At 38.3% G+C, this 21,638-nt stretch overlaps 1 protein-coding gene across 1 annotated transcript; it reads right to left on the bottom strand.

Moving 5' to 3' along the window:
* Window positions 1–2,045: 2,045 nt before the first annotated feature.
* Window positions 2,046–21,108, bottom strand: LOC106170631 (uncharacterized). The gene is made up of 9 exons (XM_087015822.1): window positions 19,716–21,108; window positions 16,593–16,769; window positions 7,772–7,951; window positions 7,123–7,287; window positions 6,679–6,900; window positions 5,975–6,160; window positions 5,272–5,514; window positions 3,017–4,960; window positions 2,046–2,539 (listed from the first exon to the last, which is right to left on the bottom strand). The coding sequence occupies exons 1-9, from the start codon at window positions 19,747–19,749 to the stop codon at window positions 2,319–2,321; spliced, it is 3,372 nt and encodes a 1,123-aa protein (XP_086871948.1). The 5' UTR covers window positions 19,750–21,108; the 3' UTR covers window positions 2,046–2,318.
* Window positions 21,109–21,638: the final 530 nt, after the last annotated feature.

The following is a 21,638-nucleotide window of genomic DNA, read 5'->3' as shown; positions in this document are numbered from 1 at the left end:
ACACACACACACACACACACACACACACACACACAGGGACTAGGCCTAACTTTAATTTGAATGTCAGAAAAGATTCATGAGCCATTGGTTAGGCCTACTATGGGAAATTTGTCGTTTATATCAAGAAATATCATTTTTGGGAAAAATTAACAGTTGTTATCCACTTAACATGCCTTTGTAAAGATTTTAGTACAATTACATTTAATAAAATCTTTAAAACAAGATGGATTTTTTAGTTATAGTTTACGCAGCACAATTTAGACCTAAACCGGTTTGGTTGTAAAATGTAACACCAGAAGACCAAATCCAGGGTTTGGATTTCCTGAAGTGAGATTAGATACATGTAGAGTCAGGTTTTCGAATTTTAATTTGTTATTTTAATCTATTCCATTTTGACAACAGAGACTTGTGACTTTCACTCTTATCGATGAAATGTAAAATGCTACCTCAACAACGAGATATAGAGTGTAATTTCATCAGCAGTTTTGGATATGGTATATATTGAGGAATAAAGAGAATATGCTTTAATTCAATGAAATGCACAATCATACTGTATGTTGCTATGGGCCTACTTAACGCGTTTTGATACAGTTCATGCAAATACGCTTATTAAATTCACATACACGTGTCTTTACATTTAAATTTCACTACATTAATTGCGTTAAGAATGTTGCAATAAACAGATATAAAAACAAAACATGATTATACATCACAAACCGCCTGGCTTACATACCAAAAGGGCACAAATATCTCAATATTATAATATTAAAAGAACAAATGGAGTTTTTGAGCTTACGCGGTGTAGTTAAATAAAAGAAACTTGTATAGCCGACCATGTGAACGTTAAGTGAATTTTTTAAAATATATATATATAGTAAGAGTGTTTTACGGACGCTTCCCCCACAATAAATGTAATCGACACCTATTCATATGCCACAAGTGATAGCAAGAAGCACAGTTAGGACAAAGAGTTATACAAGATGTACCTCCTTGGTTAGGGCAATCACAATATGATCTAGAGTCATTCAAATTCCACGCTAAGTCTTTGATCTAAGACCGGTAAGTCGTTTTGTGGACCAAACCTTAATTCTCTCTCTCTCTCTCTCTCTCTCTCTCTCTCTCTATTTGTTACGTGTGCCACGTCATCTGTGCCAACATATATTTTAATCAACTTAAGATCGGGTTAACAATCCTCTAATCTGAGGGTCATTCCTGGTGCTGCAAAAATTTAGCAAAATGAACATGTTTTGAAGCAGACAACAATGACAAGAGTCATATATGGTAAAACCTCGGATCCTTTGAGGTTGACGGGTGCACGTGCCCATGCGCGCTGGATGATCCGTCAATAGATACAAGACACTGCCTCGAAGAATCAGGGGCACGCTTTTCTTTATCCGCCAGCTTGTGACGACCCCCCTCCGTTTTCTCCTTCACGATAAGTTTTCTGGATTTAAACGAAAAATAGGAGTTCACGTTGCGTCTCATCATTCTGAGTTGCATCTGCAGCGTTGCCAAGTCACTGATAATGATGGTAAGTACTATAGCTAACAAGATTGCAAGTCCGAAAGACCCAAAAATGGGTGCGCCTGGGGCTTCTAAGGGAGGAAGACGCCTGGCTCGTTTCACCACTCTTACCACAATCTCTGAAATAAAAAAAAAAAAAACTTTAATGAAATAACTATGACAACATGAGGAGAATTTAATTCTTTCGGAAAGCATATAAAAAACGAAAATTAATCTTCAGTTTTTAATATAGTCATAAATATGGGATTTGACAGCCTTAGATAATGATATTTTAATTAAGAAAATCAAGAGAGAGAGAGAGAGAGAGAGAGAAAGTAACATAGTAATTTTGAGGATTAATACCTTTACATTCAATTTCATGCACAACTAGTTTTGATAAGGCACTGAATGAGTGTAAGGTTTCAAAATAGCAAAAAAAAAAACGGGAATCTCAACAATTTTTGCCTAATCACCATGGTATACCATACCCAAAATCGTCCACAGAAACCTTATCTGAGGTCTCAAGTTTCTTTTTTTTCTTTTTTTTTTTTTTTTTTGGTCTCTCTCAAAATGGAGGAAGCGATCGGACTGACGATTCTCAGTTTTCAGTGGCGATTTTCAGTTTAAAAAACTAAAAATTTAAAACGCAAAACCGGGTTTAGGGGTTGCATTTTCTTCAATATTTTGGCTAAAGTACAAATCTACCTCGGCAATAAAAGGAACATTGCTCAAGTTTCCAGGAAAATTACTAAACATATTTTTTAATAAAAGGATTTTACGCGCACTGCATGACTTCAAATGCAACAGAAACTCGTTCACGATCTCCTTTTCAAAGACAACACCATCTTACCAGAGCAAGCTGACACCAAAGAGTTCCATTTCCCCTTTTCCGTGCATCTGGTCGTTCGGTTGGTGCCGCCAGCCGGAAAGGTAGTCCCGTTCACACACGTGTAAACGATCACCGCCCCAACTGACGTATTCACCTTGTCGGCCTCGGCGTTGGTGACGTTTTGGAAGAAGGCGCAGTGAGTAATGACTGAAACGATGACAAGGGTTTAAATGGACCTCTTATCGAAGGGATAAAGTTAGAGATGCAATAACAGGCATATGGTCTACCATGAATACAGAAAGATGACGCCAAACTATGACGATATTTTAAGCAATTAACAAACGCGAATTGAAGATTATCAAGGAAACAGTCATGATTTGTGAAAAAGTTGGTGAATATTTAAATTTATGTTTTGGTTCATTCAGTTCCTATAAAATAAGACATTGCACAATGGTATGTTCTTGCACAGTTCCAATGCCGGTAAGTTTTTTTTTTTCATTTCTTCAACAATATTGGCATTTCAAGTGCCACGGACAAGGAGCTTTTGAATCAATTTCTATTCTAACCGTTTTCCAACGCACAGCAGAACTGTTAAATTTTTATTTACGTTTTCATTTTAACTAATGCTGTGTGATGTCAAGATGTTTTTAAAATTAAAATAAGACAACCAACAGAGTTGCTTACCACTCTCTGTTGTTTGAATCGAAGCGTCCGGCTGCGTCGCAGAAATGGTGGGCGTTGAACTGGTACTGACGTCATTCGCTGGTGACGTCACATTTTTAATGTCATTTGCTGGCGATGTCATATTGGCTTCCAAAGATGTGGAAGCATTTAAGTTGTTTACAGAATCTGTAAAATGTAGTCCAGATGTCGTCATTTCTGGTCCAACAGTAAATATCGACGTTGATAAAGACACATTTTGATGGGCCACAGAAAAATTAGAAGCATTTGTATCTGTATAAGACATATTTGAGGGATTCACAGTCGTTAAATTGAAAGAAGTAGTCGTTGACTCTGAGGAATTTCTGGAATGGTTTCGTGACAATTTTTGACAATATTCTGGATTTAACAATGGTGTCCATGTCCCGTTTTCTAGACAAATAATTATGGCCGTCTGCTGTAATGTTTCATTTGAGAAATAATGGTTTGGCAAACAATTATACACAACGGAAGTATCGACATAATAAGTCATGTCACCGAATGTGGTGTTATGATCGTCAGTGGTATTAGAGCTCCATGTTTCATTTGCCAAAAACGTGGTGTTTGCAAGAATGACGACACCATAACCGGAAATGACGTCAGTCCTTGTATTCCATACAACCGGCGGAGGAGGGCACTGCATAGCAACACAGGCGTCTTGAACATCCGTGTTCCAGGTTCCATTCTTATCACAGACAATGGTGATGGACGCCAAATGGCTATTTGATGCAAAATGGAATCCCGATGCACACATATATTCAACAGTCGTGTTCCAAGTGTATACGGACGATGAGTTGCCCGTCACGTACATCATGCTCAAATTTATAAGGGGAGGCTCAGGGCACATGATTGGCATGCACGTCTCCATCTCTTCAGTGACCCTCCAATACCCTCCTATGTCACAAGTGACATTTATCGTCGTCGACAGGGTCGAATTAGATTTGAAATACAACCCATCCTCGCACCGGTACACGAGCACGGTGTTAAGCGCGTACGAAGACACGTTCTCATGTAGGGACGGATACGCGGACATGTACGTTATGTTAGCGTAGGGTAAAAGCGGCGTGTCCTCACATCTGTCTTCCGCGCACAGGATATGATGATTGGGCGTTGTCCACGTGCCATTCTGACACAAAGCGCTATGGTTTAAGAAATTAGAATGGTCAAAGTGGTAACCTCCCTCGCAGTAGTAAAACGCGCTTTCACCTGGGGCATAGAGATGCAAATACGTCTCGTTGATTCCGTAGTTCAGCTCTGTGTCATTGTACACTGTGATGGCGTTGGGTATCCACGGCGGTTCCTCACAGAAGGTCAGCACGCACTCAAATAAAGATGTGCTTATGTTCCACGTGCCGTCTTCTTGGCACGATATTAACTTGGAATCGGTAAGGGTATCTGGGAACAGATACCGGGCTCGGCATTTCAGACGCACTATTGAGCTCGAGTTGAATGCGTTGGGGTCAGTTGGAGAGCGGAAAGTGGACAGTGTGTCTTCTAAATAGGCATATATTGTATGTGGTCCTTGACAAGTAATTGGTTCACACTCTCCCGGAATTACACCAATATCCCACATGCCATCTTCCATACACCGCATCTGAATTGAAACGCTGAGATATTGTTTGAAAAAATAACCAAGAGCACATGTGAAATTCAAACTAGTTCCCGCGAGATATGGCCCACCAACAGATGGCGACGGTGTTGCACGAGTGATGTCGAGTCCAGGACAAGCTGCTGTGCAGTTTCCAGGCTGGTAGTCGCTCCATGCCAGATTGTGGAGGCATGTTATTGATTTTTCTTGGGAATTATCCATGAAATAGTAGCCCGGAAAACATCTGAACTTGAGTAAAGTATTATTGACATAGGAAGCGTTTGGACGATCAGGTATTCTTATGGCATTGGCAACTTTCGGTGGTGGACCGCAGACGGAGGCTAGAAAAAAATCCGAGTTGGTGAATTGATATTGAAATCGAAAGCATTGCGTTAGACCTTTATTCAGCAAAAACTTTATTTTCCTGTATCGGAAACTCCAATACTTTTCCATTCATCACTAAGGTAAACAGTACTATATACATGTATAAAACTCCACAAACCCGTTTTTATTTTCCAATTTCTAATATTTTAATTTCTTCTTCATATACACGTATTTTAAATTTTTCTGTAGCGAAATAACATCAAATTTGTATTATCAATTAATTATCTATTTATTTATTTATTGTAGCCACTGGGGAAAATATACTAACCCCTTATTTTACACATATACATCTTAGTCTCTGAGCACGAAGAATCAACCCACGAGTAGTTCACGTCTGCGTCCAATGAGAGACAGTTACTGGCTGATCCGCCATTAGGTTGTCCAGGCGCAAAATTCTCAAAGCTGATTGGTCGACTGACGTCACCTAAACTCCAAACCCACGTGCCCTCACTTGCGTTATCATTTCCCGACGTCCAAAGACTAAAGGAAGAAATGTTCAGGAGACTTGACGCTGTAATGAAAAACGGATTGGCAGCTGTTAAGTAGTTTATTTGTACTAAATGTAGGTTTCGTACTGGGTAACCTATACATTTCACAGCATTTTGTGCTGTTGAAACATTTTTAGTATTGCGAGTATAATTGTATTGCGCGTGACGGGTTTATATCACAAATAATGCCGTACCTTGTGCATAGAAACCCGCAATTGCCCGAATTTAAAATAAACATGTTTTTAAAATAAATGTAAAATTTTACGGTAAGATTTACCAATAGTTCAGAAGCAATTGCTACTTTAGCGCTAAGCACCATTAAGAAGATTATAAATTTTCATATGTTTATGAACTTGTAAAATTCAGGTAACCCTGTCCGTGCCGCTTAAGTAATATTTTGCTTAAAGGAAAGGAAAAAATGAAACAAGCATGAATGAATGAATATAAGAAAGAAAGAAAAAAAGAAACCTGTACTTTACACACCGAGATCTGAAAGTCTGTTGGTTACAATCAAGTTTTTTATGTAGTTGACTTCATTAGTGTTGTCAAAATAAAGCAGGTTTGCGCCTTGAATGGTTTCACAGTCAGATTTGGCGTCTCCCCAATGACGTTCGCCTCGTCCAATGTGGTAACAAGCGTGGCCATGGCGAAAATAGTTTAAAGGACAATCTGAAAGTAGCAAGGGACTACAATATGTGGACAATGACACGTGGCAGATATGTAGAGTAGACACACACACACACACACACACACACACACACACGTACGTACAACTTTCAACCACGTCAGTTATAAACCCGCATGAAGTAGGGGGAAGTAGGTAGAAGGGAAAGCCCTACCCTCTACCAATGCAATGCTTATATGCAATACAATAATCCACCCCCACTTCATTTTTGATTGAGATGAGCTCTCCGCATGAACTAAATTCGTTTCTTTCTTACAACAATCTGTTCACTAGAATCCTCAACATGAAGATACCTGAACACCGCATATAGCGCGAAACCTATGGAATTATATATGCATGTACCTGTATAATTGATCCGTTTTGTTCCTGCAGCAAGGGGCGCTGTCAAAACACCACCTCAGGAGCCCAGCCCCGTATCCCGTTATTTTGATAATTCCCCCACACATAGGTCTAGCCACGCCTTTACACGCACACACAAAAACACCCACGTATTTTAACATACCTAATTTTTTGGTACACGCATACGGATGCGTCTCGGTATCGTTCACACTCCATCTGCCATTGTCAGTGATGTCTGCATACATTTGATTGCCAATAGGTTTTGGCAACACTGTTTTCCAAAACGACCATGAGCTCCCAACGAGCAGGAGATTATCGGTCCATCTGTAATCATCCATTCCTCGATCATTCCTTCCTCCGAGCCACATCGAGGACAGCGGCAAAGCTGTAAAATTGAGATGTAATGTTTTTGAAAAGTCCGTATTTAAAGGTCTCTTGCAGGCTTGCTGCGCCGCGTGTGCCTTCTTTCTCTTATTCGACAGTATAGCAGTAGCATGCCTTTAAATAAAAAAATACCAAGGAGGTTTAACGAACAAGCAAATGCTGTATAATCCAGTGCTATGTGTGTAATCCATTATTTAATTTTGCTGAAGAGAAAAAGACATACCTTGCAGTTTACTAATGATAAAGTTTTGTTCTGCCTCTGTTTCTAGAGTTAGCAGGCTTTGACCTTGGCCTACGCATTTGTTGTTAGCATCATCCCAGCTTAAAGGTGGGTGGGTGTATACGTAATTGCAATTATCCGCATATCTTAAACCATTAGCTTCACAGCCTGAAATATTGAGTTTAATCAGAACCAATTAAAGATAAATAAATCGATAAATAAAAAATAAGACCTGTATGCATGGTTCAATTGGTTTTTGTATGTAAATACCGTGTATGGAGAACAAAATAAGGAATTTTCACATCTTGCCAATTTGCTGCAAACTGGCAAGAGGATTACTGCAAACTTCTTTTAAGAGCGTGCTAAACAAGGTAAACTCTCTTATCGTTGCCCCCCCTCCTCATTCACAATATAACTTTCAGTTTCAATATCGATTATATAGAGATGAATTTGATTAACCTATGTTATATATATATATATATATATATATATATATATATATATATATATATATATATATATATATATTCGATAAACTTGTGTGTGTGTGTTAATTGAAATCCACCTCCATGTAATTAATATGCATGGAACCTGAAAGTTAGAGTGTGCATGAAAGGGTGGCAAAGATATATATATATATCAGAGTACATACCAACGCTAGGACCTACGCAAGATTGTGTGTTACAGCCAATGGTTTGGCTGGCATCGCCGGGACAATCTGGACTTTGAACTGGCGCCGGCGAGTCACAGGCACGTGTCCTGGTTTGAGTGCCACTGCCACACAAATTCGTGCATGGCGACCACGTGCTCCACGAGGACCAGCCTCCTTGTACTGAAACCATGCACAGCGTTGTTAAACAAGTTTTAGTTTTTAAAGTACCAGTAACACAAAGAAGTAACACCGAGTACAATACCTGCATTATGCAATTTTTTTATTTTACTGTTTATCTCAACGTTTTTCCTCCAGTTACCCAGGTAGATTTACAACAGATCACAAAACCTACAGATTTACGGCAATGTTCTTGAGAAATTTGTCATTTTAAGCCATTTTCATAATGGAGATGGGGATTACTGAATTTTAACGGTAAATATGAAAAACCAAGAGAGCTCTAAAACCGGTTTATATGTAAGTGGTCTGCTTGTCCTGTATTGCCCATTACCTAGAATATCAGAGTTTACTGCAAATGACAGTATGCTGAGAACAGAGACCACTTTCCAATTTAACTCTGAACGGGTGAAGGACATTTATAATTCAAAATGCCAACGTTTAGAGGTGTCATTACTGTATGGCATGTATCGAAATGGCATAAATTTGTAAAGATATTGACCGTATACATGTACATATCTATACTAGTCTGATCCCACGTCAAAAGCCATTGAAATTTGAGGCCGAGGTGATAGTATTGTATGTTCGTCGTAATGAATGTCCAAGATGCGAATATAGATAAATTAATTGCGGCTTATTTACCGGATGGCGACAGTGTGCATTATAGACTAGCAAACTGTTCATTATCCAATAATAAGTCAATGGTTTTAAACACTCAATCTTAAACTAAGCACCTACCATGACAGTGCAAATAACTGGTTACGGATTATATTATTTATGTTGAATGCAAAGCGTTTTCTCGTTTGACTGTCCAGTCATTTAGAACGACATCATTAAAGTAAAAATTAATAAAACATTAAGTCCAAGTGGAGGGGTGGCTCCAGCAATGATAAGTGGGCAGGAAAATGAGGGAAAATGCATAGAGGGTGACACTTTGTGATTGGGTTGTGTGGCATGGGTTTCAGGTTATATCCAGGTTTTTGTGTTGTTGGAGTGGTTTCTACAGAGCTGTGTTATTACATGTATGTGTACTGGATCTTTGTCTACCATTCGTCAGCTTTGCTCCTTATTTCACATATGTTTATGATTTACCAACTCTCTTTACTTCTTGGTCTAATAGGTGCCGTGTTAAAACACATCTATTTTCCATTTTTGGGTATTTTTCATTAAGGAATTGTTAACTGTCAGCCTATCCAAACACCTTTCCTCGTTTTCTCTGATCTAAACAAATGCTAATCTAGGGAAGCATAAAAGACACACTTTAGCTTCTCGCTTTAGCTCGCTACTCGTTGTGTGCGCGTCTAAATATGATAACAGCAGAGTGGTAAAAGAGTTGTGTATATTTCAGATTCTTTCGGTATGTCAAATGACGCTTGTACGGTTCTCCATAGCAACGGGGCCATAAATCGACCCGTCCTTGTATTGTCAAAACTACCACAATCTGTCACGGGCGTTCCTTGCTTACTTCCGTTGTTAATCACATATACATAGACCTTAATTTTCGTCGACTCTCATGAATTAGGATACCAAACGACTATATTGTTCCTTCCACACAAAAAGCAACTGAAACAAATACACCCTACCATTAGTTTTGCAACCCGTGCGTGTGTCAATAAAAAGTGTCAGTAATTGCAAGATGCGATTGCCATTACAGATCAATGTTTGCATCGTTGTTCACTCCGTCTCTATATTTGTGCACTTATTATGGGGCGTGTGAAGAGTGCTTTTCTTTTGCATCTGGACAAGTTCTAAATTGACATTTTCTAGGTTTGAAAAAAAAAGGGCTTAACGTTTCGAAATATCACGCCAATTAAATGGCGCGGATCCATTATTATGAAAAGCGAGTGGAAGAAGGCAAACAGTTCACCTCACTGTCACCCCGCAATCTGAATTAATGATTTATTAGCAGTTACTCCCCCAAATTTTGATTTTGTGAAAAGTGGGGATGTCCGTACATATCTCTTTTGTCCTATTTCATGTAGCATATTAGAAACATTACTCTTGTGTATCTTGTCCCAAGGTGATTTTCTTGAAAATCTCACATTTTGGGGGAGAATGATTTTAGTTTGGAAAATGGTAAGCTTTTGGGTATCCCCCCTCTAGCCCCACCATGTTTTTTACGTATAGTTTGTTGTGAAAATACTCATTTACAGTACTAGTTGCATCGCGGCGTTTACTTGCCTACGGAAAAGATGGTGCGACAGTTGGCGGAACGAATAACGACAAATGAAGCGGTTTCCACGAAGTCCCAAAGGAGTGAAAACGTTCAGGCTCTATTGTATTGCTTCTCTTTTGAAACTCTCCATTTGATAACTGAATTATTTCGGACACGCACTGAATACGACTGATCACGCGCGAGATATGTTATGTTGATTTAGTTGATCTAATTTCCGTGATAATATGCAATCGTCAATTAAAGTCAATTAGTGTTAGGCTGTCGCTGAAGCGTCACAGTTGGCCAATTCATACCAATTCTTGCTCATCCCTTATTTGGCTAAAGCCACTTATTTAAACAAAGGAAAATTCCCTTCCTGGTAGCATTATGCCACATTGCCTACCGTTACAAACCAATCAGGTTGGTTTCCGGTTATTTTGTGCTATTCAAGTTCGTCCCGCAAGGGTGATTTCAAAGGCGGGAAGCTGTTTTAGAGAATAGGGTTACATTGAGCTGCAGATTCGTCTCAATCTAGTTGAAAATCTGGAACCTTGCAAAAAGACCAGTGCGCCATACAGCGATTGAGATAACCCATTTTACAAAACGCTGCAAGAGCGTTAAATTATTTGATCATATATTATCTGGTCCTTTTTGACGATGATAATAAGATGATCCAATTGCCACGTCTGATTTTGTGGCCTTTAAAATATCCTAGAAATTTTATCATCTGCATAAAGAATATATATATTTAACAAATATCCACCTAAGTAAAAGAAAATTAACGCCAAAATAGTGATGCATTTCTTAAAATATATAACATCAGAAAAAAATGTCAAAGCCATTTTAAATATTCAACAAAAGTACATATTTGTTAGTTTCAATTGCTTTTCCATTTAATCCCTGCACTTCGACTGAAAATTTTTAACAGATATATAGGAGTTTTAGCAAACAAAATTGTGTTAATCGGACACCCAATGAAAATGTAAGTGATTTATATTTTACAGGGCTATTGTGTCGTAGAACTGATTAGTTTGGGAATTACACAGATTGGAGAAAAAGTAAGAAGAGGTCTGAAAGTAATTGTGCACTGGGCTGGCAACGCAACGTCAAACGTTTGTTAGGAAATCCATAAACTACTTTTATGCCTTTGTAATATCTCTTTTCTTTTTGTCTTTTTATGAGGTTGAAAATGCATTTAATTCCATTGGAGTTTACTATGGAAGCAAAGGTTGAGGAAACTTATTTATAATTCATTATTTTAGCCGTTGGCATACATCACAAACGGTTTTGCATAGTGTTACGCACTTCTCACTACCAAAAGGGCGGCTCGGAGGGATGTTATTTTATTACAGAGGCTGACTGGGAGATGACATATTGTTGTGCAAATTACGTGAATATCCGATGAATATACACCCTTGACCATGGATCAGGTAGAATGATATTGTCATATTTTGGTCGTGCGGAAAAGATTTTTAAAATGTCTACTGCCACTGAAACCTGTACCATGTTTGAATATTTTGATCTGCAGATTTGAAACCCCACATATTATTTCTAAAATAACACATGTATATGTAGTATATTATATTCATTGCTTAATTTGCAAAGTGGTCACTCAGAATATAGATCTCCCTCCTCGTATCTTGTGTTTATGTCATCTTAAGTATCTCAAACTAAAAAAAGGGGGGTTGTTGTGTCACCTTTTGCGAGACTACAAATAAACGGCAATTAAACGATACGCACGTGCGCGCTTCGTGTGCGCGTAGGCGTGAGAAATACCAGCTGCGAGGCTAGTCATTTAAAGGAATAATTAAATGGACGTTAAAGCAAACATATCATGTTTTGTGGGCAGAGAAGTATAACTTAGTCATAATTAGACGCTCTGGCAGCGAGTCCGTGGCAGTATCCGTGGCAACTTTACAACACTGCCAAACCCTATGCTTTGTTGGTTCACGTACAAAGTACCATCATTATAAAATGAAAAAAAAACTATTCCATATTTATTGAAGACGCTCTGTTAGTGTTGCATATCCCATTAACGTTTTCCGCAACAAAGAACAAAACGTTTTAGTCAATTAATCCTGTCACATGAGCAAATACCTCTGTTTTGATATGATAACATGGCGCTTCATCACAATCTGTAGGTGTGGATGCTTTAAATATTGCAATACCTACTTTTGTAGTTCTTTTCATGGCCGACATTCATAACGCCCAATGCGAGTCTTGTGAAGACTGCATCCAATAGAGCATACCGCTGCCGACATCATGCTTTTTATCCAGACTTGAGATTGTATGAGTTTTTGAAGCTTGTTTGTTTGATTCAGTAGCTGCAGTGAATAGCACAACACAATGTTGGTATTGTAAAATGTAATCTGTTAATGGTGTCTAGGGTATTGTGTATTGCTTAGATGCCTGTATTGGCGCCAATGAATTTAAATTAAGATATTTCTAACGCTTAGTGAAAGGTATCTGAAAGAAATCACTGAAACTGTATGGCCATGCAGGCAGCGTACTTCTGAAGACTTGGTGTTTTCTGTTCCAGCTTCAATTCATTTTAGATAGCTACCTGTACCAGTAAGTTATTTTTACCTCCAATTTCTATAGTAGCTTCTATATATGTACATGTACACTCAATGGACAATAGAAGTGTCACCCCCTGAATCAGAGTAATCAAAGTAGGTAGATCTTGAGTAGTTATGATGCCTGGTCTACTTATAATGTGACTAATGAGTATAAAACAGCTGTACCATAGAATTGAATTGTTGGTCTTTTTGTGAAATTTGATGTTAATAAAATGATACCAGGAGCATATCATTCCACAGTCATTTATCTCCCCCAAAGTATTGGTTCATGATCAGTAGGGGTGACATTTCTATTGTCCAGTGTGTGTATATGTACCTTACCTGTAATTTATTATATCTTTCTTGCTGTCTCATATATCAAAAGACTTTTATTGCCATATACATTTAAAATGTTTTAGTTGCAGGAAATAAATACTACTACTATCCCCACCGTGAAGCATGTTTTGTAAACAATTGTTGCATGAAGTACGATTGAGTATCGCATGGTTTGGGTATATATGCTTCGATCGATGAAAAATGATATGTGGAACCTTCTGTAATAAGTGGTTTAAAAAAATATATAACTTTTCATAATTGGAAACCTTTTAGCAGAACAAAAGGTGCCGTTGGGTTATATTTCAACGCATTGACAATTTTCTTTTGTGTGTTTCCGACTAAAAAGCATTTGTCGTTCCCTTTACAGAAAAAGGGTATAAAATAATGATGTGAATTGGAGATTAACGTATTATTACATTGTGCGTTTCTTCCTCCACCTAGACTGAGTAATTTAAAGCAGACCTGCTACCTCATTTCGAAATTTGTATTAATGTACTTGGTCATCTTAACAAAGCAATGATTCTATTTCATTATCATAATAATAACAATTTACATTCCCTTTACGAAAAAGGCGGCCCGAGGGCCGGATGCTACTTTTATAACAGATGAATATTCGATGAATAAACACCCTGCAAAGATGTTCATATCATATGGAGTGGAACAAAAGCGCCACTTCTCCCACTCTCTATTGACAAATTCGTGTCAATCATGCTTGTCCTGGTAACACCAACAGCAGGTGCGTTGACACTGGACTACAGGACACCGATCGATTCTAAGATACTGATGTTTATTTACAGCATACAGAGGCTCTGATTTCGAAGAGAGAATATTTGTTAACCGTAATAGCGACAACCAAAACCATCCCGTTTGTACAGGTATGCTGATTCACACATGAGATAGAACGACTAAACTGGTCGTAATTTGCCCAACATAAGAACCAAGAACACACGTACGTTTACACTCCAGCAAATGCACACTGCACTGTTAATGTTCACATAAAAAGGGTAGGCCTACACGTAGAGAAAGCATCACGTAGAGAAAGCATCATTGCAAACACGATTGTAAACGAACAGAATGAAAAGCTTCAATGCTGTTCTGCAATATTTGTATAAACTAAGCTTTCTAGTTTAAAATTCTCCGTTGAGTTAATGGTTTAGATGTTTGAAGACAATTTCATTTATTGGTCACATAATTCTTTTACGTAACAATTGTAATGAATATTTTGCATGAAATATAAAAATTGCGGCCACACTTTCAACTTTAAGAGCATGTAAGTGGTACAGGTAGACCTATTCTTGTGTACCATATGCATTTGAAAATTCCCCATCCATGAAAAAGGCTTTGACAGCCACGGCTGTTTATTTCATTTCCTTCAATCTCCCAAGTAAGGAAGTCAGTCACACGCGCAGAGAGGTATCCATGACGACGGTTTGACCTCCTTGAATGAGATCACGCGAGAGGTCAAGCATTTGCGTGAGTTTACAGTTCCTACTCGTTCAACTGAAACCCACCTAAACACAATGTGTTTCAAAATACACACGAAGAGTCTTGTCTATTTCCTAACTGCATCAAACATGAAGCATAAATAATCATTTTACATTCAGGTTATATACGCTCGGTGTTGTGACGTTAATTCCAAACATTAGGCCTACAATTTCCCAGGCAGCGAACCGGAAATGATGTATCAAACCATCACTTCTGAAACTTTTGGTTGATCAGATTAATAGAAGCATAAGTGGCAAAGCAAAAATGACTTATTGGCCAGCGTATAATTCTGTTGGCATGTATCATATCTACATCTATTATGCATGAAATAGACTAGTCCCAAGAGGAAAACTTGACTGTAAACATACATGCTTGGTGTAGGCCTACTTGAGTGAAAAACCACTTGTCGTTGTCTACCAAGAGATGTCTTAACACAGTAAGAGACGATTTAAGTGCAGTGTATGTTTCTTATTTTCGTGTATCCATGACAAAAGCACTGCGTCTGGTGGGACATCTTTTAATTGGTGTTTTTTTTTTTTTTTTCGGTTCACTTTTCTTAATAATTTTTTTATTTTCAGAAAACCTCAATAGGCCTACTGTTGGCCTACTGTCTTACTCATAGCCAACTTTCTTTTCAAAACTTATGAATTAACATACTGTCAGTGTGGAGGCATTATTTCGTTCTGTTAGGAGTAGACAGTGTAAAACAAGGTAGCAATATGTTTAATGTAACTGACTATAGAACATAATGATAGTGGGTTTAGAATATCCATTTCGATTTAAGCATTCACTAACGTTTATGAGTCAAAGCATTTGTTACATCTCAGATGGTATTGTTTATTTACCTCGATAAAAGTCCTCCGGGGTAAACATTGGTTTTTGAGGGAATCGCCCGACAGTCTACTTCCGCGCTAATGTTTACAGTCAAAAGGCTTCTCAATAGCAAAGAAATTAATTCCACCGTTTTTTATTTATCTCCAAGGTGCGCAACATTTAAAACCTTTGGCAAAATTACAATTTATAAATTCATATGGGTATCTCAGTTTCTTATGTTTGACTACCTGTTGTGCTGGAGGTGGGAGGGTTTCAAGGGAAAGGTTAAAAACAGAAACTTAGATCTCAAAAAAGGGTTACTTTCTAATTTCCTCAACATATTTAGATGGGGCAGACTTTGGTATTTGAGGAAAACCGCTAAAATTTACAAAATATGTCATTCTGTTGCTACGTAAAGGCTTAATGCACATTGGACGCTTGTAAAGAGCCAATAGGCATATGCAAACATCAAAACTTAAGAGTATTTGTTTACAAACGTCAAACGTTGGGAGAAATGTTTTAACGCTTGCAAATCTCTTGTGTAAGCCGCCTGCTGATGTAAAGGGAAAAAACGGACGCATTATGCTGTGTTTCAGGCACAATTATCAAATTTCCATTTAATTGCTTGAAGTGGAACGAGGGATATCGACGTGCAGGTTCTGTCGCCTGTATTCGCTATAGTAATGCGTTCGCAAACAATTTACTGCATTCTCTGATTTGTCTGTCAAAAATCGTTTTAAGCTTTTCTGTATACAAGGTAATTATTGATCTTTAAGATTGTGAAGTTCAAAATGGAATTTGTCATTAGATCTCACAGACGTGGAGAGTTAATTATTAATAATTCCATGTTTGATTTCCACTTTAATTGTACCTCCAGACATGACTTAGGCAGAAGCGATTTAGACCTGTTATCTAATTAAATTCTCAAGCAATCAGTGTGAAGATTCCAAGTGTCTAGACCCAGTGTCACAAAGAGTCAAGATTCATGGTCTAAGCTTAGACTGCTTTAATCGAATAGCCGACAATGCAAAATTAGCTCTGTGATTTATGCATAAGATCTTTAAGAATTATAACCCCATAATAAATGTTTTTGATATTGTAGTACATGTACCTTCAAGGTCATCAGCATGAGTTGAAACATTCTTTAAGATAAACAATTTGGTCAAAGCTTGGTTCACAGGGAAAATAACACAAACAAAACTTCAAATTACTTGTAAAACGCAACTTAGTCGGCTAATTTTCAATACCAGATATTACCCCGAACAAATGACGCAGATTTTCTTTGGCCCCTGTACATTACCTGGACACGAGGAGTTGTCCTCGCATATCTCAATCTCCTCCCTCAGCCCATTAAAACAGGCGACCACGCAGTCCCTTGTCCGGTGCCTTATCCCTTGTCCGCACTGGTTGTCACAGTCCGACCAAGGTCCCCAAGCTGACCAAACAAGAGGGCTGGACTCAGGGATCAACTGTATTGCTACAATGAAAGTGTGTTGAGCAATCTATGAGCGAAACTTTTCAACAAAAACTGAAATTTCCGATAGCGTCAGCCTGCAATATTATTATTATTTTTTAATTCTAGAATGATTGAAACGTGAGGCGTAGATATTAAGTAAGGCCTCTTATTAATGCGTTTTCCTACTAAAATATACAGATATAATAAATAATATATATTAGTATTATGTGACAAGTGAATAGAATAAAGTGAAAAGAATGTAGAATAAACGAAGACTGAAAATTTAAGAGTGAAGGGCATCAACGGTTGTCGGAGATGTAGTCGAATAGCCGAAGCTAAACGAAAAAAAGGCAAAATTCGACAAGCGTCCAAAAAATGGAAAACAATAGCTTAATTTGGTCAAGACAACCTACATGATATTAATGGCGACGTGAGTCGTACAAATGAAAATAAGTGGTAGTAGTAGTACAGTAGCACCGGTACAGGAAGAAGAAGAGCAGCAGAAGGGTAATTGACAAAATAATAATAATAATAATAATAATCTTTATTGAAACATAGCAACCCGAAGGTTGAAGTTATATATATGTATATATGTGAACTTTGTTTAATTGCAGCAGTATATCCTGAAGGACAGTGAGTCCTGTGCCCTGTTGGTAAGATGTCAATACATTGGGCGTGGTCTCTGTGTAGGTACATTAGTCTGGGCATAACTCCATATAGAACTGTGCAGACCATTCCGTTTGTCTGGCAATGTCTGTCTTTTTCGCGCCATTCTGGCACAGATTTACAATTTTGTAAAACAGTGTTGAACTCATTTTACGCACTGCAAAACCGACCGCTTACATGCAGTAGTTGCCGACATATGGATACTTTTTTGACGGAACCATGCTTCGCCAAAGCCCAGCTTAGACCAGGCCAAAGGAGCACTACCCAATTAAATCACTGCATATTACACAACGCAACAGTGCAACAGACTTGGTAGTCAGTTAACTGGTAGCGAAACACCTGACTTCACATTTCTCCAGTCAGATATCTTATATGAGATCTATTTTATGAAAAAAGAACGCATTTTTACCTAAGCATACCGTTGAAACTGAAATATTCCATATTAAATGTCAAGTCTGTATATATGTCAAAGGCCCGGACCAAACTAGTCCTATGCATAAAAAGCCCAGACCCCATGTTTATTACGCCCTGGCTGGTCCCATTTGTTATGGTGTCTTTGCATTGTTAACAGCATAATGTTCAAGTTAATTGACCAAGTTTATTGGCCAAGCTGCCAGTTTGTTTGCATGGCATGTGCAGGGGATGTCTTAGATCAAGGTACATATTATGATACTTACAGGTGTGGCAAATGAGATATAGTTGTATTTCATTACCTGTGATTTGTAAAATACATCTGAGGATGATACTTTTAAAGATGTTTAAAGAAAAGACATGTAGATTGATTTAGTAACATTTACTAAAAAAAATGTTAAATTAAGGCGAGCTTCATTTGTTAGTATACTTTTTATTTATTTATTTATTTATTTTAAAAAATGAAATTTACTTAAGTCAGAGAAGCCTGGTCATTTTGGCCCTGTTGCACTCTATAGTCGCTCTCACCTCCCTGGGGAGGATACAGCCCAGCTGCCATATTAGGCGCTCAGGGCTAACAAACGTATCATTTCTCCACTGCCAGACCAGGCCCCTGCTTTAACCCCTTAGTGCTGAGTGCCAAGCGGGGAGACAGCAGGTACCGTTTATAAAGGACTGGTATGTCCCCGGACGGATTTGAACCCACGTCCTCCCACTTCGGAGGAGGAGACTCTAACCGTGCACCATCCGGTCGGCCAATTATTATCGGCAGTAACGGTGATGGTCATTCGATAGATAACAACTCGGAACCCATCTTTCGTCTGAAAATGTCTACAATAACTATACACTTTTCTTCAATGCCAGCCCCAATAAATACCCCTGCAGAACCAACACACCCAACGCGTGAAATCTTCTGAGAGCAATTCCGTGCCATTTCTATAGGCAGAGAAGTAGAATCGAACTCGTAATAATAGTTGCTCCAATGTCGTTTTGTTCGTAACACACAAGAGCGTCTACAATAAGCAGTGCTTTTTTTCAAAGGTTTATTTATAGTTCTACCTAATTGAACTAGCTTGTTGGCAGGGTTCGATTTAAGGACATTCATGTTCAGTAAGCCTCAATGTGGGCTAAAATAATTTCAAGCTGGTGTATCTTTCATAGCAACTCATCGACGTAAAATCTTTTTGTAGTATCGAATTACAGAGCATCAACGTATTGAGACTGAAGTTGCATGCACATATAAAAGCTGAACCACTTAAAACTGTTGTTTCTTTTTATGTCTGTACTTAAATAATATTAGGCTGTTGTCAGGGAAATAGTTAGATTAAGAAAAGGGACGCAAACCTTTTGTTTAGTTAAAGCACAAAATTAAATAATTATCTTTGCTTGCTCCAAGAACTTGCTTTTAGGATGGCAAAGATGTTGTTTTTCGACAAATGCTGTGCAGGGCGCCGCAAGACTCTTTGGTTGTAGTAGTTTGGAACAAGACAGCAGTTAATTTGAAATAAAGAAGGTTAAACAGTGCATGGAAATATATATAAATAGATAGATAGAAAGATAGATAGATAGATTTTGAAGCAAAGCAGAGCAATAAATATTCAACGAACTAAAGAAAAAAACTTGTCATAGAAACAATGTATATGTACAAACAATATCAGTGTAGAACAATACATTTCTGAGCACACAACCGTTTAATTTTCCATTGAAAACCCGTAAAATGCCACCCATTTTCCATCAAACAATTCCCCAACCGTGAATTGTCATCAAGACTTATACATTTTGGTTCAAGGTAACGTTCATCAAAAGCAGAAATATGGTATTGGTTATTTTACACTTTAATTATCAAGAAACTAAAACTTTAATCACAAGTAATAATAGCTAATTTCTTACCTAGACAGAGAACCAAAACCAGCCAACGCTTCATCGATGCACCGTTGTAGTACTATGGCCGATATTTAACGTTAACGTCACTGTCGGCACTAGCCAGTGGTCACTACAGACCGTAGTCCAGCGGTAATAACACTTAACCGACCCATTCACATTGTCCATTACTCGAGGCGACTGTCCAAGCTGGTTGTAGTATTGGGTAGTACAGATACTGCCTTATCGCGATGTTCCTTGATAGTAAGTACAGTTCTGCAGGGGTAGGAGGGGGAAAGGTTGATGGTCAAATTACTCTGAGTTCTCTTAAATTAATATAGCTCTCAAATATGACAACTCCGAGCGTAGTTTTTCCGTCGTGCAAGTCGCTTTCAGTTCCTAGATATCGCTAAACGTTATGTCTATTCCATCCCGTCCCTCATGAGCGACTTCTCGTTCCTGATTTCAACTATTCTTTTACGGACTTCAAACACATAAATTTAGGCCTATATCTATCGTGAATTTTTCATGGTGCTTCTCGATTATTTTTCAATTGTAACGAAGTTATGAGTATACTGCTTTCCTTTGTTGACGAGGTACGATTGCTTGCTGTTGACAAACAGTTCTGGATCTGATACCTTTCACAAAGTGATCTACGCTTTTTACAAGTAGCAATGTGCATTAGTCCATTGTCTTTTGTTATCGATGATGTTCCCTGTGTATAAAAAAGAAGTAAGTGCCTCTTTTGTCCTTCGTTGTTGTGTGTTCTTATTTTACTACTGGGGTATCTTTTGTTATTAATGCCAATCCGTAATTCTACATCTAGCGTTGTCCTTCTTGTCTTTTTTCAACTAAAACTTATCACTCATTGCCTGTCCCGCTGAACGAGAGGCACATTTGTTTGATGGTAGTTTATCCAACAGCTATTTGGATTAATTTTCACGTGGGTTGACGCGCTCCAGCATTAACGCGTCCCTTGTTATTGATGTGTCAATGCCAAATGTAAAATCTAGTGTCGGGAAACATTTATCTAGCACCATGTTTTTCATTGATTATTTATCACATGAAGTGCTCGTGTTTCCTGTCTCTGTAGGCCTATTAAGGTGTTTTTTGTGTGTCACGCTGCAGAGTTGTACTTATATCTGTCACCGACGTGTCCGCGTGGCTGCAAGCCTAGCTAGGCTAGTGTCCAAGCCCCAATCCCCTGCTCGAGGGTAGAATATTCACTGAAATAAAACCTCTTCCACTAACCCCTCCCCCTCCGTGCAACTGCTGTCTGTCTGTCTGTCTGTCCGTCTGTCTGTCAATTTAAGTGTCCAGTCCTCATAGAAGATTACCATATCATATGCATGCTGTCCCCCACGTCTTTCAATTCATTTCTGTTAAGTTTTACGAAAACCTTTACATGTATTAAGTGACATACCTAGGATACCAAGTGGGTATACCCAGTGACATACCAAGGGGGGCGGGGGCGCTTTTGTTGAGCAAATAGCAAACAGAAGAAGAGGACAGTTTTGCTGTAACATGTAGAGTACGAGGAAGTGGCTTGGTTTTGTCTCATTTTGCTTGTTGTGCCTTTTTTTAGGGAAATGTGAAGGAAAGGGTAACTCTAAAGACTGGGGGTGGGAATGGGGTGTTTTACTGTGTCCTCTAGTTCCACATTTGCATATGTGTAGATGTGTGCCTAGAAGACTCAACTGCATAATTGCTTCGTTAATGGTGTCTAAAAATTAGTGTTTTTCATTGATTTTTGCATTGGCTTGTTCTGTAACGCTATCATCTGCTTGTGATAAGTATTTCACTTTTATGTCCACCAGTTAATAGAATTGTCATTGAATGATTGCCTACTGAATACAATTTCATCTATTAAGCCGGTGTTTTTATAGATTATTTTGTTGTAGAGTAGTTTGCATTTGATCGACGACGTAATTTATTTGTCGTCGCACGTTTTAT

Source organism: Lingula anatina, chromosome 6, assembly GCF_051362555.1.
Source record: "Lingula anatina isolate TDL-2025a chromosome 6, LinAna3.0, whole genome shotgun sequence".
In the NCBI taxonomy this organism is placed as follows: domain Eukaryota; kingdom Metazoa; phylum Brachiopoda; class Lingulata; order Lingulida; family Lingulidae; genus Lingula; species Lingula anatina.
This window is presented reverse-complemented; position numbering and strand designations above follow the sequence as displayed.

Excerpts from the sequence above, each read along its gene's own strand:
- LOC106170631 (XM_087015822.1), bottom strand. The coding sequence starts at position 19,749 with ATGAAGCGTTGGCTGGTTTTGGTTCTCTGTCTAG. Across the intron at positions 7,952-16,592 it reads GGACAACTCCTCGTGTCCAG|TACAAGGAGGCTGGTCCTCG; the intron begins GTAATGTACAGG and ends GCATGGTTTCAG. Across the intron at positions 5,515-5,974 it reads CAACAGACTTTCAGATCTCG|CGTCAAGTCTCCTGAACATT; the intron begins GTGTGTAAAGTA and ends TTTTCATTACAG.